The 18,481-nt window shown below is 42.1% G+C and overlaps 1 protein-coding gene across 1 annotated transcript in view; it reads right to left on the bottom strand.

The window, feature by feature from the left end:
• Positions 1-18,481, bottom strand: part of LOC124152485 (lysophospholipid acyltransferase 5-like) — a 53,482-nt gene that overhangs the window by 15,121 nt on the left and 19,880 nt on the right. Inside the window, exons 2-12 of the mRNA XM_046525428.2 lie at positions 16,417-16,524; positions 15,725-15,831; positions 14,513-14,650; positions 12,371-12,478; positions 11,388-11,458; positions 8,909-9,017; positions 8,147-8,233; positions 6,849-7,015; positions 6,284-6,431; positions 5,365-5,523; positions 3,984-4,108 (exon numbers count right to left, since the gene is read on the bottom strand). Coding sequence (XP_046381384.2) covers positions 3,984-4,108; positions 5,365-5,523; positions 6,284-6,431; positions 6,849-7,015; positions 8,147-8,233; positions 8,909-9,017; positions 11,388-11,458; positions 12,371-12,478; positions 14,513-14,650; positions 15,725-15,831; positions 16,417-16,524 — 1,327 coding nt within the window. The remainder of the gene's footprint in view (positions 1-3,983; positions 4,109-5,364; positions 5,524-6,283; positions 6,432-6,848; positions 7,016-8,146; positions 8,234-8,908; positions 9,018-11,387; positions 11,459-12,370; positions 12,479-14,512; positions 14,651-15,724; positions 15,832-16,416; positions 16,525-18,481) is intronic.

Genomic DNA, 18,481 nt, shown 5'->3' on the forward strand with positions numbered 1-18,481 from the left:
ACGCTGTCAGCGGGTAAGCATAAGCGACCAAGCCCGTCCAGTCTAACGCGAGAGCATCGTGATCGATGGCCCTCGGGACCGGGACTGGTGATACAAACAACGGGAGTTGATTGTTGAACCGCGTTGCGAACAGGTCGACCATCGGACGACCCAAACGTTCGCACAGCCACTGAAACACTACTGGGTTCAGCATCCACTCTGTGGGGCTCGGATCCTGAGGCCTCGATAGAGCATCGGCCAGTACGTTCCGCACACCTGGGATGTGACGGGCGCGTATCTGGCACGGGACACTGTCCACCAGAGCGTAAAACTCGAACGTGAGATCGAGTAGCGAGTGACTGTGGGTTCCCCCCAGTTTGTTCACATAGGACACTACCGTCGTGTTGTCGGTCGCCAGCATGAGCCGGGCGTCGACGAGACGATGCTTCCAGTGATTGACTGCGTTGATCACTGCCTTGAACTCGAGACAAGTGATGTGAAGACCTAGTTCGTCTAAGCACCACAGCCCCGAGCTCACCTCCCCCTTTAGATGGGCGCCCCAGCCCACTAGAGAGGCGTCTGTATACAGGGTCAACGTGGCCCGGTAGGGCCGCATAGAGACTCCTGATAAGACAATGTAAGGGACCGTCCACCACTCCAGATGCGGTCGGAGCCGATCCGGGAGGGCGACGGTCGCACTGTTCACCTCCGTTGCTAACAACTGGATTAAAAACCGTTGCAGCGGGCGGAGTTGGAGACGACCCCGTGCGGTGCAGTCCTGGGCTGATACAAGTAGCCCTAACAGCTGTTCCCAAAAGGGAACAGTCTGTTGCACCGCTAAGACTTTGGCAATCATCGCCTGAATTTTGTGCCACCGGTCTGGGGGGACAAAGAGGCGATGGGACACCGTGTTGAACCGACCTCCGATGAACAGCAAGTTCTGAGAAGGGGTTAACTCGCTCTTGGGGAGATTGATAATCCACCCAAATTGCTCCAAGAGCCGACGTGCGAAATCGAGATGGCGTGACAGGGTGTCCGTCATTCGATTTGCTACTAGCGAGTCGTCCAGGTACGCGAAGTACCGGACACCCCTCCTGTGGAGGAACCCCACTATGGGGGTGGTTAACCGGGTGAACAGCCAGGGAGCGGACGTGTGAATCATTCTGAGTTCGGCACTGTCCTACTTGGGAACGAGAAATATCCTGGAGTAAAACCCCGGTGTTATTTCTGGTAGAGCTAACTCCCGTACTGCCCCTTCTCCACCAACCTGCCGATGGCATCGGCGAGGATGGGAAGATCGGTTTCCGAATCGAAACCTGCCAACGGGGCAACGGTGAGCGGCGGATTCGCTTTGAGATCAAGCCGATAGCCGTACCGAATCGTGTTGACCACCCACGGGTCGTCGAACACTTGTTCCCAATTCTCCCAGTAAGTCTGGAGTCTGGCTCCCACTGGGGAAGGAGAGGGGGCCCTGACAGGTTGCGACAGGCGCAACTGTCCAGGGCCAAGTGACTCGGGTTCGCCTAAGGGCCAACCGAAGTTGGCGCTGTCGGCATACGAACCCCTCCAATGAGAGTCACCTGGAGGGGCCCTTGCCGTCCGTCGACGACTTGGGCTTCCCCCAGTTCCCCGTTTTCCTGCGAAAGGGCAGCTGATTGCCCATACCGGAGCCCTCAGGGCGGGGCTACTTCCCAGAGGAAGAAGAACCCGACCCCTTAGACCTACCGGCCGCAGCAGCCTGGGGCGCGCTCCGGTTAGGAGCGGCACCCAGGCGCCTATGCAGGGACCCAACAAGAGCAAGTGTGTGCCGAGAGTCCTCGGCAACGTACTCCAGGCAAGCATTTAAACTGAGCAGGCAGTTGTAAATGCGCTGGTCACGGTCCGTGGGAGAACCTTCGACCAGACGGGCCGCTGCAGCCAAGTAAGTGTCTCCGTGAGACATGGAGTGCCGAGCGAGGGCGTCCAGCTGGTGCAAGGTAGCTTGCGTTACCGTAGCAGCCGGTGGGTCACGGACACCCAACCGCTCAACATGGGCCTCCGCGGTAGGACCAGCCTCGGGAAAGGCAAGGTCATGTACCGGGAATAAACCCTTTCTCCACGACGTCGGAGGCAACGGGAGACCCCGACCGGAGGCCGCCGCGAAGGCGTTCTCCAAGGAAGGCTTGAAACCGCGCAGCAAGGTTGATGCGGGGAAAGCCGAGTCGGAAGACTCATCGTATACCTCGGAGGAACCCACAGTCGTGGATTCCCCGCGGTACCGGCCGGGGCATGTCCTCAAAGAGGTCATAAACCATGGCCACGCGGTCCTAAACCGATAGCGGGAGCAACGGTTCGGGGGAAGGACCGGTGACCACGGGAGCCGCCGCCGTACCGGTGGACCCCGCGTCCGACCCCGCGGCCACCGAAGTGGCCGGGGACGGAACAGCCAGCGGCCTATCCTGAGATAAGGCCGCCAGCTTGGAGTCCACAAGTTATGCAAGTAATGCAGCGACGGAATCCCCGGACAGCACACGGGCCGCCAAGAGATCCGCCGCTTTACCGGTGGACCCCGCGTCCGACCCCGCGGCCACCGAAGAGGCCGGGGACGGAACAGCCAGCGGCCTATCTTGCGATAAGGCCGCCAGCATGGAATCCACAAGTTTCGACAACAATGCGGCGACGGAATCCCCAGACAGCCCGAGGGCCGCAAGGGGATCCGCCGCAGCCGAGGAGGTGGTACCCGCACGGGGACCCCGACCGGACGAACCGGCCACCACAGGGGTGGAGACGGACTGTACGTACAGCCGGTACCGCTCAAAATCCGCAGGCCCCAGACCTTCGCACAGGATGCACCGGGTGTCCCCGCGAGGAACCCTGCACCGCGGGCAACGAACGTGGGGATCCCGGGACGACAAAAACTTTCTGCACACCCCATAACTCCGAGGAGCAGGGGTAGAGGGGGTGGATACTGGGGACATATCCATGTCAGACATTGATTGTTTGCTATAAACAAAGAACAAAACATGGTTACAACGCACGCACCACAATGATTCACAAACGAACATTTTCACAAGAAAATAAACGAGCAATGTGAACATATAACATACCATATAACTTTTATTAAAGAAATAAGTTATGTTAACCCCCAAAACATACAAGAACAGGGGAAACGTAAAACACAACGTGCATACGCGAACCCCGCAAGTATATAGAAAAAAGGGCGGGAAAAATTTTCCGTTTGGCGGGAAAATTATAACCAAGCGTAGCTACCGCAACGCCCCATAAAAGCACAGTTTATTAGATAATAAACTATAATAAATATCACCAAATCTTCAAGGAACGCTTCAGCAGGAGAAAACACGTCTTGCTAAGCAGACGAAGGAGACAAGAGTGAAGGGTGTCACATGGCAGCTAGGTGGCTACGCACGTGCTGCATGAGGTAATTGAGATCTCTGTGGTAGATTTCGCTATAGCAGCAGTTGTGGGAGACAACAGCCTCGGTATAACAGTGGTAACGTATTACTTAATGTAATTAAGTACACATGTGAATTATATGCACCACCTATTTTGGTCAGGTAAAATTTAGTTTTAGGTAAAAATGCTTTCTTATTTTCAGTGCACAGTAAAACAGGTCCTAGTTTTGCATCAGGTTAGGTCTTGGCTGGAGAGAGCAGGAGAGATCCCTTGCAGGCAGAATTTAGGTAGCCCAATACATCTTCATGTTTTCTCCTATATTGTTTGCATTGTAAAATGGCTCAACGTCAATGTATTTCAGAAACCTAACAACAGTGGCAGACATTACTTGGAGTGAAAAACAAGTATAGTATTCTGATGACAGAGAGATTCTTTTTGCCCACAACATTTCACTTCATATATCACTGATATATGGTTACACAATAATCTTTACAACATAACATGTAGAAATGACTAAAAGATTTAACATGAACACTTTCAGTCTCAGTACTGCCATTTGTCAGATGTAAGTAAGGTTATGCTAAGAACAAACTCCTAATCCCAGTACTTACATGTGAGTATTTTGGATTCCATTAACAGCTCGTTTCCGTGGCAATACAAATTTCTTGAGCAAAATGTAGACAACAGGCCATCCAAGGAAGACAACATGACCAATGTAGTATATTGATGCATAGACCTGCCAAAGACATTTGAATGGTTAGGACAAACTATTTAAAATGGTAAATTAAATTTGAATAATAAGAAACATCCTAAAATAGGTAATCACCCCATAAAGATATTGAAACAAATCCGGCTTACCAAAATTTGTGCAATGTTATTGCCCCATATTTTCAGGACATCCCTAATCTAAATAGCGAGTTCAATCTAGTGCAGCAGCTTGCCAGCTAACTATGGGAGAAAACCCAAACATGATGCAGACTTTTACTGTTTTGTTGAAATTCACAAGCACATTGGAACATCATCAGGAAATCTGGGAACAGTCAGTCAATGGATCCAGCCTTGAATAAGAGTTCCTAAGAGACATAACTCAACACTGGAAATCACACTACCTTTGACCCACGCCACTACCCCCTCGGGTTCATAATGTTAATTTCTATCAATAATGATTCCATCCTACAAATCATACACAATAAAACACATAACACATAACACAAAAAAACAAAATCACTTTCAGGGCTGGACATTCTGCTTTGAGCTCAAATGTGTAAGACCCAGGTACCCACAGGACTACCCGGACCCGTGGTCAGTCACGTGATATATTGTTTAACGACAATAACAAAGAAACTCCATGGTTACACTACAAGTTCCTAATGTTCACATTTCTTTCTGACTATCCACACATTCCTTCTGACTTTAATATTTAAAGTGAGTAAGTGAGTGAGTTGGTTTTCACGCTGCTTTTAACAGTATTTCAGTTATATCAAGGCGTGTCAGCTTAATGTGGGAGGAAAGCCCGAAGTGATGCAGGTTTTAGACGTTTACCACTTCGGTGAAACCAACGAGCACGGGTATGGTGCTGACAAACCTAGAAACAAAATTTGGGCGAACCGGGATTCGAACCCACAATCATAGGTTTCTGGCGTGCCCAAGGGACGCAACTCTTCACAGTGAATTGTGGTGCCTTAGACGACTGGGCCACCAGTGCCCCCTTAACATGTAAAGATAAAGCCATACAGTTTTTTTCCAAGGCCCTGGAAAAAACAATGCCCAATCTGACATTTTGTACCGAACTCTTGAGATCTACAGTGGATACCGATGTAGTGTTTGGTAATCGGGGATCGGTACCTGGGTAGTAAATATATATACTTATCCCAGCCCTAAAATCTATGGATTCCAAGAAAGCAAAGTCTAAACAGAATGAGTGAGTGAATAAATATATCATTGGCAATATCTCATAGGGACAAATATAAAAATAAAATGACAAATACTTGCCTTAGTCCATTTGGGTACAGTGAGAAGGCCAAAGCCAACAAGGGCGTAGGAGAGAGAGAAAGTGGTGATGATTTTGCTGACGCCCCACAAGACAATCTTGATGCTTGGTTGTTGCACCAAGCTCTTCAACTGGGGGCTCGCATCTACCAGACTCCCAAGCTACAACAGAAACACACACTTAAACTAATCTGTACTTGATATGCAGTTAAAACAAAAAACATTTCAAGAAGAAGGTATAGGGAATCAGAGTATTCCCCTTATTTATATACTTATCCTGACAAAACAGAATGCAATATTTCTTCTTGCTTCAATCATAGAACAGTGTCGAACAATATAGAACTTTCACCCGAACACACCATCCAACCACTTGATTCCCAGCATGCTCCTGTGCTACTCATCATCTTTTCATACAATCGTCCATAGACGGGTAACAAGTCCAATTCTACGAGGGGATGAAGGGGGGGGCAGTCATGGCCTGTTGTGTCAGGATAAGTTATAAGTAAGGGGAATAGTCTTGACTCCCAAAAGTATGCAAGTATCCCACAGTTGGATGGTGGGCTGGATCACTTGCATATTCCCTTTAGCAATTGTGTCCTGGCCATAGCATGGACTAGGCTCAGACTGTCACTTCGTCTTTAACCCATGGGTGTGTTTGACTTCAGTAGTCCCGTAACATGTCACCACCTAACTATGTTAGGCTGGGTCAGTAAATATGTTGCAACTGGAGGTACTCGGAATATTGGGAACTGTTGTTGCCCTCAAGATACTAAGTACCCTTGGTACTGAGTAAAGACAATCATTTGCATATTGCATGGCATAAGGTTGTTAAAAAAAGGTCATTCGAAATATTGATCTAAATTTGCTAATTCCTGTTGGCACCACAGCCATTACCAAGACAAGATGATAATGCCACCATTACCTGATTCTGTGTGTTGGTCATGAAGAACTCCAGCATGAAGCACATGTAGTAGCCAGTGTGAAGACCATGCCAGACAGCCAGGTACAGCAGAGTCACGCCCTGAGACACAAACTTGTTGCCCAGAAACCTTAACCGCTTGAATATGTATCTGAAGAGAAAGTACTTTTTGTAATTATCGTATTCATTGCTAATGTCTGCTGTAGCCATATGACAACTTATTAGAATGGAACTATCTACTGTCAATTATTTTGAGCAGCTACTTGTGAGAGTAAATTTGGAGATAAACAAGTTGCTTTTTCAGATTTGCAGATGTTACTGAGTATTTGATGTCCAGCTATCTTATTTGAGTGTTAGACAGAGGTTCAAAATTTCTGGTATTGAATACTCAACATCAACAAATCTAAAAACACAAATGGTGTATCAACACTGTTAATACAAAAGATTCCACTAATTTTCTGTAGAAACTCCCTCTATGTGACTTCTCACTGTTATGAGACACATTTTGGAAATGAGGAAGAAAAATTCTTATCAAGAAAAGTAGGTAGGTATCTGGAATGGGACTTACTTGGACATCCACATGTTAGTGTTGATATTGAAGGACTGTATCATCTGGTGGAATGTGACAGCACTCTCCAGCTTAGTGAGATTAACATTGGTACATCCGTCCCACTGGGCCTTCCCGTTCTCATCTTTCCCATTGTAGCTCAGACCAGATATTATAATGCTGCCTTCCTGAAAACATCAACACATCTTGAAATACCACATCACATAAAACAATTCCGAGACATATTGTCCCCAACAGCTATCAAACAATATTTATCATTATGTATAATTCTAGGAACACTACTTCTATTACATCCTAGCCAGGAAAGAAGTGACATTTTCCAGCCTCGCAGATGAATAATGTATTGTTTGATTGAGAGTTAAAACAGGAATTAATAGCTATGATGTAATAGAGGTGAGGTATTTAAAGGAATTATTGCTTTTAAGAAATTCATACATAAGAAAGAACCAGACACCTAAATAACCTACAGTGTACTTGTCAAGTCCTCGTCTCCAATAATTGAACCTAAAATCACTGATATCTTATCGATGCCATATTTTATAATGCTGTCAAATTTAAGGTCAAGTAAACTACACAACATAGGACTTGAAAATACAAAAGTACTGAAATGTGAAAAACAAAAACAAAAAACAAATGGATTTTCTTTTTTATTCTGCTGGCCACAAATGTCAAGGGTTAAAAAATCCAAATGGTTTACAATCACTATCAATGCAAATAATTTAAAATAGTGAGTGACCCACTAGGCTACAGAGGCGCTGATAATCCACATTAAAGTGAAGAATATTTTTTTCAAGAACATGTACTTCAGCAAGATATATTTTTTGTCTGCTCAAGAAAGTGTGTTGGAAACATACAATTGTTGATAAATGTTGTGTCAGACTTTTGTTTCGACACATAGGACAGATAAAACACTGTCCATCGGATTTGGTTTAAAATGTAAACATTCGGGGACGGTGATGAAAGGGTTATAGTTTGTCTGCATGTTGCACATGGTCTTACTGTAGCACACTTTTGTTGAATTCCGCTCCGCTATTGTTTCACTATAAGGTATCCTGATGTCTTTGGGGTTGTTTTTTCTGGTATTTCTTGAATTTAGAAAATCCCTCCCTTGCGAATTTACATCCTCAACCAAGCCCTGGGAATCGTGTTTTATCATTAACATACAGACCTGAATTTTCGGACAAAAAAAGCCTGGTCTGAATACCAGATAAATATCAAACCATTGTATGAGTATATACATCAGTACATGTTCAGCTTATTGCACTTCTTTATGGTGAGACAAAGGAAATATTACTTACTGCTAATAACCATGAACCGACATACTTCATGATAACAAGCTTCCCCCATATCAAAACATAGGCACATCTGGCGAGAAAATTAACATTCTGAAACAGAGAGCCAGGAAAGATTATATATCAGTCAAATGTTTGCACAATAGTAAATGCATTCAATACCAAACAATACCAAGTAATGTTGGGAGTAATGCCTTTTTATAGGTAACAGAGCAGAAGAGTTATCCCAATTTTGAAGATTGCAGATTCGTTGTGAAACATTCAAGCTGCATCACGTCAGTTTGCAAATAATCAAGTCTGTGGCAGACAAACCTGTGGTTAATACTTAGAAGTGTCCCACAGAGCCATTGTATGATGATACGCAATCTACCAAGGCACCAAGCCTGGTGCTGAAATTTGGATTAGAATAGGTCCTCTGCTGCTTGTCATGAGAGGCAACAAACCAGCTAGCCAACCATAACAAGCAGCTCCTCTCATGACAAGCTGCAGTGGACCTATTCTAATCGAAATCTCTACTGGGCAATCTATTATAAAATGACACTAAAAAATATCAGGAAATAACCTAAAATCACGTTATCGATCTTTCAAGTGCCCACCTTGAATAACTGGAAAACTGCTGATGCAGCGTAAAGCAACACCATTCATTCATTCATTCATTCATTCATTCATTCCAAGTGCGTACAGATTTGCTTAATCTTATTAGTTTGACAATGTCTGATCTTTATTTGGTGATGAGAAAAAGAAGTCATGTAAAGAACAAAAACTTACCTCAAAGTCTAGAGATAATAAATAATCATCTGGTACTAGCAGATTGCCAGTCTGAAAAATAACTATATACACCAGTCCTAGTAGCAGTCTCTGTACTCCAGGGTACACACTGAAACAGAAACAAATATAAGCGGGTGAGTGACATTTTAGTTTTAAGTATTCGCAGAAAGGTAAATCGCGGTGCACTTTGAAGTTTCTTCTTGTTTTACTTGTGTTTATTACAAGGATTATGAAAGGGGTGCTCAACTGACATGATAACTGAACTTCATTCACCTTGCCTAAATATGTGCTTACCGTGTCCAACACTAGAACCGTGATTACTGAACAAATCCCAGCATCACCATGGTCACCGCCCAAACAAATAGGTCATGCACTGTAATCCCATGCATCACGTAAATCCCCCTGCCACACCATTCTCTTTCATCAGAGCGCATATAACGAGTGAGATAGGATAGGTACATAAATATACAATTTAGAGTATAATTTTCAAATTCTTAAACTTTTACTATCTCACACTATGCATTAATCCCCTAGTTGGATGGTGGGGCACAGATACCCCAGCCAGTATAGACTATAACTGTAAGACGTACACAAGGAAGCAGATGCTAAACAGTGAAACAAATAAAATATCTAAAACACTGCCTAGTGTCGTAAAGACATGAACTTTTGAGTGGGAAAACACACCTAACTGATGATATGATACCGAAACGTTAGTCGGACTGAACAGCAAGAAATCAGGTAGAACATGCGGAACATGTTTTCAGGGTTTACATAGTTACATGCACGAACATGTAGCTGTAAAGAACAAACGATACAGCGAATGATTTTTAATCGATCCGGAAGGGGTCTCCAGTCAACAATTTTTCAAGACAGGACACAACACTATCTACCATAGTAGAAGGTTGATCAGAAGCAGTGGCATCTGTGTTCGCCACTGTCAACAGAGGAGCGCAGTTATCTTTGTCACCAAAAACAACACGCAAAGGAGCGTGTGACACAAAGCGGCTGGTAGTCTAGGATAGACTAGGTAACAAATGGTCTAGGAGTGGTAGAAGGGTCAACCAATGGTGTAGTTTCGGAAGGATTGACAGACAGAACCTTGCGAAACTCCATAGAAGTCGGCAGTGGACCCTGATTCTTCAGCAACGGACTGTTGATGAGGTAAAGTAGCAACGCCGTCTGTCAAGAAGCTGTCGGAAACACCATCAGACAGGGAAGATTCCGGAGGCGCTGCCACTGTAACAGAGTAGGGGACAGGTAGTTTGCTGGGCTTCTTCGACTTCTTGGTAGACGACTTGTGTTTGTCGGTGTCCTTCAATTTCTTGCTGGAGTCCTTGGATCCACTTCTTGTTGACACTTGTGAATTTATACATGAAATTATTTGTCAGAAATATGATCACATAAAAAGCTCCTCCTGTCAGAACTACACCGGTCTCAGCAATCGCAGCATAAATCATGAGGGTCTGATGTAGAAAAAGTATGCCTGCACTCCAGTCAGGCCGGGTGAAGAGGATCCCGCTCAGATGTACTACATTATCTCTACAATGTAGTAGGGAAATCCGTAATCCAGGATTACTGTGCATGACCCATTTGTTTGAGGCGGTGACCATGGTGATGTTGGGATGTGTTGCGGTGAATTGTATTTTAGAGGTTACGTTTCCATTATAGGATCAAAGAAGAAAGAAGAAATGTTATAGTGTGAGACAGGAAAAGTTTATTGCTACATTTGTATTGCAGATGCAAGATACGTTAAGGTCACCAAAGTTCAAGGCTACTACATCCCTGGCATCGATGCCAGCCCTGTACGATGAAGAAGTGTCATCTCTTGTTGCAGCAATGTCAACATTCCACTGCACGAAAGACATCCTGTACCGTTCTAGATCAGCCTATCGAAAGGACCTTGTCATACCTGACTCTCTCCAGGAAATAGACTCTGGAGAGTCCTAGTGCACCTAACGCACATCAGCGTAGTATATATACATCGTAACATATCATGTATGGATTTAATAAAACAAGGTGAATGAAATATATTTTCTGCTGTTGTCTACTTTTGACCCTACCCAAGCACAAGGCTTATCTTGCGAAAAAAAAATGTGTCGCTCATTGTTAAAGTCATTTGGACAGGGGAGAAATTCGCAGGAAGGCGACTTGTACAAGTGTACTATGTTGTTATATCTGTGAATGAACCAGGAGGTGATGATCATCTTAAAAAATTCAGTGTGTTCTAATATTGACAGAGAACACAACCAGCTGACAAAACAATTGTTCCATAGTCTTAAAATCCACATGAATTATTGGCACAATATTTCTGTTGGTTAATTTCTTTGCTTCATCACCTACCAAAAATTATTTGTCTTGTGACCAAAATTGTTCAAGAAGTGTAATGCTTAAAATCTACAATAGTCCATGCATAGTCAACATAATGCCAGTGTGAAAGCATGGCAACTGCTGAAAACAGAGTAAATGAACATTTGCCTACCTATCGGGAGGCTCCTCTTTCGTTTTTTGAAAAGCACCGTCTATAAAGTTGAGGTATCTCCGCATAGAAAACTGAAACAAATTCAAGATGGATAACCTTTAGTGACCACATTGTGTTAGCTGCTTAAATCGGAAAACAAAAATACATGTGATATTTTGATATTTTTAGAGCAGCCAAGATGTTTTTTTTCGAGGGAATGGCCAGTTCAAATATACATATAGTTGTTGAGGGCTTCAAAACACCAGTACCTTTTTTCAAGATGACAGCCAGACCAATTTACACTTACCTGTTGGCCAATTCATAAGCTGGTTAATATTTAGTTCTCAAATCTTCTTAAATAAGATCATATTGATATCATTTGGAACTTGTGATTGGAAAACTGAGATCAAGTTACCAATTCTTTGGTTTACAAAAAATGGAATATGTGTTACAAGGCAATATGTGTAATCCAGGACTGGCTATCCTCTCAGAAATACATGTTGGTATTTCAAAGGCTGTCAAAGAAGTGCAAATATTTCCAGATTGGCCATGGAACAGATGAGGATAAACAATGAGCTATGAGGAATTTCAGATTTCTCTGTCCCAAGTGAATGAATGATGGTAATCCCAAGCCTTTGGTGAGGGACTTAAAGCATTCATTCACAAGAGACAGATAATCCGTAATTCTGAGTTTGGAGTAGGTTATTCTATATATTACAAATGAAGAGAAAATGAAGACAAAACATATCTAATGTGAACCCTATAGAGTATTACTAAAGGCACCTTATTTTTTTAGATGACATAATGTAATCAGTTTGGAAGGTCCTGAATACTGGATGACGTCATATCATATTTTTCTCAACAATGAAGCACTGTGATGTCATATTGCTTCATTTGACCAATCACCATAAAGAATTGCCAAAAGGCACATGTACAAGTTTTGGAATGTAACTACACATGACTATTTTACCCTTATGGATAATATTACATCATTCAAGACTTACTTGTGGTCCTATGAGGAATCCTCCAAAATAGTAACAATGACCAAACATTTCTAACAATGATGGTGTTTTTTCTAACGCTGTCTGTGATTGGTCAGGTGTCAACTCCGCCTGAAACATCAACATGATTTATTTGTCAATAACAATACACATAAAGCTCGGTGTTCATCAAGCAGGTCAGTGTGAGGCAAAGTAAAGTGATAGATATCATGAATGTGAGTATTCAGCTAACTGCTAACATACCGTATTTGACGTAATAAGCGCCCCGTTCTAAAAAGTGCCCACAGCGATATTTGCTAATTTATTGGCTAGTGAACAATCCAAATTAGCTCCTCTCACAAGACTTATTTATTTGTGTATAATACGCACTCGTGTGTTATATGCACCCCATATCATGGGCAATTAAATTCTGGGAAAATATATCTGTCGTGTCTAATACGCACAGACTTTTCTTTTGTATCATATCAGGCTGTCAGCATAAAGGTTCAAAGGTAACTCCTCAGGGATTTGATAGAGTTACAACAAATTACTGCTATAACAAACTCAAAGACACCACTGATTTTAGTTCGATATAACCGTAGTTTGTTATAAGCATACATACAGCATATACATATACAGAAAATGGCCAGGATAAAAAAATATGTTTGTATATACCATGAGCATGTCGGTTCGATATAAACGTGCTCAATATAAACATAGTTTACTGTAGTTTGGTTTAATGCCGCTTTCAACAGTATTTCAATCATATCATGATATGTCAGCTTGATGTGAGAGGAAGCCCCAAATGATGCAGGCCTTAAGATGCTGACTACTTCGGTGAAGCCCATGAGCACTGGTATGGTGCTGACAAACCTAGAAACATCATGAGGGCGAATCTTGGATTCAAACCAATGACAGTAAGTTTCTAGCATGTCAAAGGGATGTAACTCTGCACAATGAAATGTGGGACCTAAGATGACCCATGACTAAGTTTTTTAGGAAAGTGGAAGTAAAATAAAACAAGAAATGTGTTTTCATTATATGCAAAAAAACAGAAGCAGTTCTCCCCGATCTCTTCCTGAATGACCGAGAAACTTTCCGATAAGAAATAAAGTCAGGTGACATTTGACCTTACCAGTGAATTACAACTTTGAAACAGACAAGCACATGCCTCTAGCTACCTTTAAAACAAAGTGAAAACACACTTCAGGTTTAATAATATCACTTCCTGCTCCGGGCAAAAATATGCCCAATGCAGAACAACTCTAAAATAAAAAATCCTATGACTCTAGCTACCTTCATTACAAAGTTATATGTATTTCCCGTTTAATGACCTTGACCCTCAATCTCAGCCATGAACTACCTAGAGATCATCTAAATAAAGTTTCATCAAATTAAATGATGTGTACACAAGAATTTTGAGATGTCTACTTTACATCACTACTTGACCTGCAAAGTCATACAATCACATGCAAGAACATTACTTGTTGCAATCTTAGGTGGTTTTACAAATATGAAGTCTCCATACCATGATAACAAATCTTCCTGTATGAAACTATTTATAAGTCATTTTATGAGTAAATGGCCTTCAAAACAACCTTAAAATCTGACACAACCATGACAAATAACAGCTATTGAGTTATTTATTGTAAGTCTATCTTAAATGATTGGAAAATGCACTTTTTTTTTATGAATTAATCCAAAATTCCATGAAATCTGAACAATACTTCTTGTGACCTATACCTAACACAGAAGTCAACCAAACGTTGATGCTATAGAGACCCCATTGTAGAGTGAGTGAGTTGGGTTTAACACCGCTTTTGACAGTATTCCAGTTATATCATGGCGTGTCAGCTTAATGTAGGAGGAAAGCCCGAAGTGATGCAGGTCTCAGACGTTTACCACTTCGGTGAAACCCATGAGCACGGCTATGGTGCTGACAAACCTAGAAACATAATCGGGATTAAGGGAAAGGGACTCAACTCTGCGCCAGCAAATCGTGGCGCCTTAGACGACCGGGCCACCCTGATCTTCCCAGATCACCAAATAATAATAAAACCACACTCTGTGCAAACTGACATCTGATTCCTTCTTTTGTTTAGTCATGTCCAATGACCCTGTTTGCAGGGGAGCTATTTTACACAATAGGAATGGGGGCAGCCTCACCTTCCTCTGTTTCCTGTGTCCATCATAGACATCAAATATAACACTTGTAAGGCGGAGTGTCAGCACACAGTGGGGCATGGTCCACATGATCTGGTAGTCATCCGTTTCCACCTTGTAATACCCAGCCATCAGGTAAAACTGTAACCATAGCAACAAGCATCCCAATTAAACGTTTATCTCAACACTTTACATCATGAAAAATAGTAAAAGGTCTTTCCAGACTTTGAAGTTGCTCCATGTCATTGTGTTCATTTCTTGTGTATACTGTATCTAAACGTTGTAATTTCTGATGTGGAGTGAAATGGGGTTAAACATTGCATTCAAGATTATTGCACTTACATGAACATGTGTGTTTGGCTGCCCATACTAGCCCAGACTTAAACCGGTTTGAAAGTGCCAGACCACTGAGACACCGTTCCACAGTTTTACCTGGACACCCCCTCAGACACAGTATACTGACTGACCAGTCCTTGTTTTATCCCCTCAATTCCGAATGCCAGTCAGGGTACCAACAAGAACCATCTTTTTACGTCTTTTGGTATGATGCAGGCTGCCAACCTTTCACTCTCCAGGCAGACACCCTATTTTATTCAGTGCAATGTGTAGAACTAAGATATTTTACCTTGGAAACAGGAAACAATTACCAGCCTAACAGCGCCTCCTGCAGTAATATTTGCAGTGAACCTTGCAGGCTCAATTTCATTACCCCATATATTGCATTGGCCCAAGATATGGTCTGATGATTTCTGCTTGTCTCAAACTACATATAACTCTATAAGGGTTTTCCTGAGGACTTCGATTTATGAGTTTATTTCACACTGCACTGAGCAATATTCAAGCTACATGCCAGCAACCTGTATGCAATTGAGTCACGATCAAACAAACCAGTGATCGATGTTATGAGCAATGTCCAACACCATCAACCACATCACTGAACCTGACCCCCCAATGTGTTCGCCTGTTATGACAAGAATATGTTGCCGAGAACCTATTCTAACCCAGAATCCCCAGTGGGGTCGAGTTTAGAGGATTTTACTATCTGAATATTGATAAATCCAATGGTAACATAACTTCTCAACTATGACCATGACACACTGTAGAATAACATTGGTAAAAAAACTTTTTAACAAGTTTACATATTTAATTTCAAACTCTGGGTATTCTTCTAATGTAAATCAATACCCCATAATCACTGAATTGACATCTACTCACTGTGTTGAAAACGAAAGCCAAGGCCACAGACAGCGCTGTTCCCGGGATGAGGCAGAGGATGACATAGTCGACCAGGATATTGACAAGCGAGTGTGAGACAGCATCACCTGCAACAAACAGAACAATATGTTTGTCAAAACTCATACACAGATATTATGGACATTTCCATTAGTGGTAGGATAATACACTAATGCATCGGTGGATTGCAATTTTTTACTTTTCAAGTTACACACTAAGTAAAAGGTATCGATTCTTACCTTAAATGTATTCTTTAATAAATGTTAAACCAAACACTATTTACTAGTGAAAATGACTAGTGAGAACGTAAATAATTTCATCCATTGCACCATACTTGTCACTGCTAACTGTAAATTGTTAGTATGCCAGGTATTTGGCCATCCTGTCTATGAAAAAGATGGCTTAAACACCACAGATAAGAGCACATGCAAGTATTGTGGTACATTTCGGAATGTGAGCAAGTGTAACTTTGTGATCAGCACTTTTTTTAATGTCAATTATTTTTTCCAACATAAACAGGAGATGCTCAATTGATTTTTTTTATATATATACACTAAAAGTAATAAACTGTTCTTTCGAGGGTTTATTATAGTCTGCAAGAAATGAAACCATTCATATTTTCTCCTACATCAAGTTTGATGAATAATTACAACTCTAGCATCTCCAATACTCACCGAAATTGAAGTAACAGAGAACAAGGCCACAGACAGTGAAGAAGATGTGTTTGACCGGAGCAGGCTGAAGGATGATCCAGTGCCGATACAGGAAGGCCAGGGGGTAGCCTGCAAATAACAATGACACTTTGTACCCAGAGTACCAGCACTGTAGCATGTCCACTTGAAGTGAGCAATGGTTTACTCCAGCCATATCAAAGAGTGGTACCACTGAAGGAGTTCTCATATAGAGAACTGAACCCAGACCTTTATGTCTCTACCACACCACACCCAAAATTGAAGAGAGGTAGAATTTCGAAGCTAAGAGAGCATCCTTTCAAATTTCAGGGGGATGCTGGGATTTTGATTTGAGTGAGTGAGTGAGTATTGTTTTATGCCGCTTTTAGCAATATTCCAGCAATATCACGGCGGGGGACACCAGAAATGGGCTTCACACATTGTACCCATGTCCGGAATCGAACCAGGGTCTTCGGCGTGACGAGCGAACGCTTTAACCACTAGGCTACCCGACCTCCCCGATTTTGATATGAGATCAGCATACTTTTTTTCAATAATTAGGAGTTTTTATTTTTTCCCAACTTAAACAGGTGCTCATTCTTTTTTTCAACACAATTGGGATACTTTAACACAGTCTGCAAGTCTGCAAGTCTGCAAGAAAAGGTTACAATATTATTTTTCCAACAATGCAAGGCATATGTTAAAGAAATTAATAAAAACAGGGGGGTTGATCATTTTTTTTAGAAAAAACCTTGTGCAATTTCCCACTGATTAGACAGCACTGGTGCAGGTTAAAATCATATTGTGCATTTAAGTTTATAAATAAGCAGACTGCATGAAGAGCAGTCAGTAAAACATTCCACAAACAGGAAAATAAATATGACTTCTTTCAATGATACATTATGTAAAAAAGATCTAAACTAATTGAAATAAAATTACTTTCATTTCACGCGTTGTACATGTTTACTTCCTGTTTGTGTACAGCACAGACCACCAATCTTCAGAACATGTTCATACACATTAGCCAAAACAATGTTTTCTTTGTAACACGGTAATCCTTATGAGGTGATTATAATAATTTATTTCAATAATATTGAAGTGTTAATGTACCTGTCCCAGACACAGTCCCTCTTTAGTGTAATAGTACAAAATATGCAGGATGATGTGTTAACTGATGTTGTCCGAGATCATATCTTTTTGTTTTAAATTTTCAAGTGAAGGATGTCGTGCTGTCAGCAATGGTTGGTTGGATTGTTGTTTAACGCCGCACTCAGCAATATTCCAGCTATATGATGGCGGTCTGTAAATAATCGAGTCTGGACCAGACAATCCAGTGATTAGTATCATGAGCATCGATCCACACAATTGGGATATGATGACATGCATAAACCAAGTTAGCAAGCCTGACCATCCGATCCGGTTAGTCGCTTCTAACGACAAGCATAGTCACATTTTACGACAAGCATGGGTTGCTGAAGACCTATTCTACCCCAGATTTTAACAGGTCCAACAATGGTAGGATAATCTGTTGTGCAGTTAGCATGGTCAGCATGGAGAAGAAGAACGAAATCACACCCTGATAACTTATTATCAAACATTATTTCAGGCTGTTTTGAATTTTGAGGTGTGTGAAATCTACATTGCAATTGAATGTATTAGCATTATTTTCAAGTGGATGATTAAGAGGTCTTATTCCAACGATGACATATGTCACAGATACATGTGTATGATGCATACCTCTACCTGATTGTTAATGTATATGAGACATGTGAACAGACAAGTGGGCTACACTAATTTGAGTTATGAGTGAAATATTAAAGACCTCTGATAGCCCAGTTACATTTCCCTGTGGACTACCAACTGTGGGAGGAAAGCTGGAAGTGATACAGGTCTCAGACGTTTACCACTTTGGTGAAACCCACCAGCACGGGTATGTTGACAAACCCAGAACCATAATTGGGGCAAACCGAATTGGTGCCCACGATTAAAGGACCTAACCAACTCTTTACAGTGATTTGTGGGCACAGTTTATGTTTAGGGCCAAATTATTTAACATTGTGTTAGTGTC

Source organism: Haliotis rufescens, unplaced genomic scaffold (assembly GCF_023055435.1).
Source record: "Haliotis rufescens isolate VD_foot unplaced genomic scaffold, xgHalRufe1.0.p SCAF_13, whole genome shotgun sequence".
Lineage (NCBI taxonomy): Eukaryota > Metazoa > Mollusca > Gastropoda > Lepetellida > Haliotidae > Haliotis > Haliotis rufescens.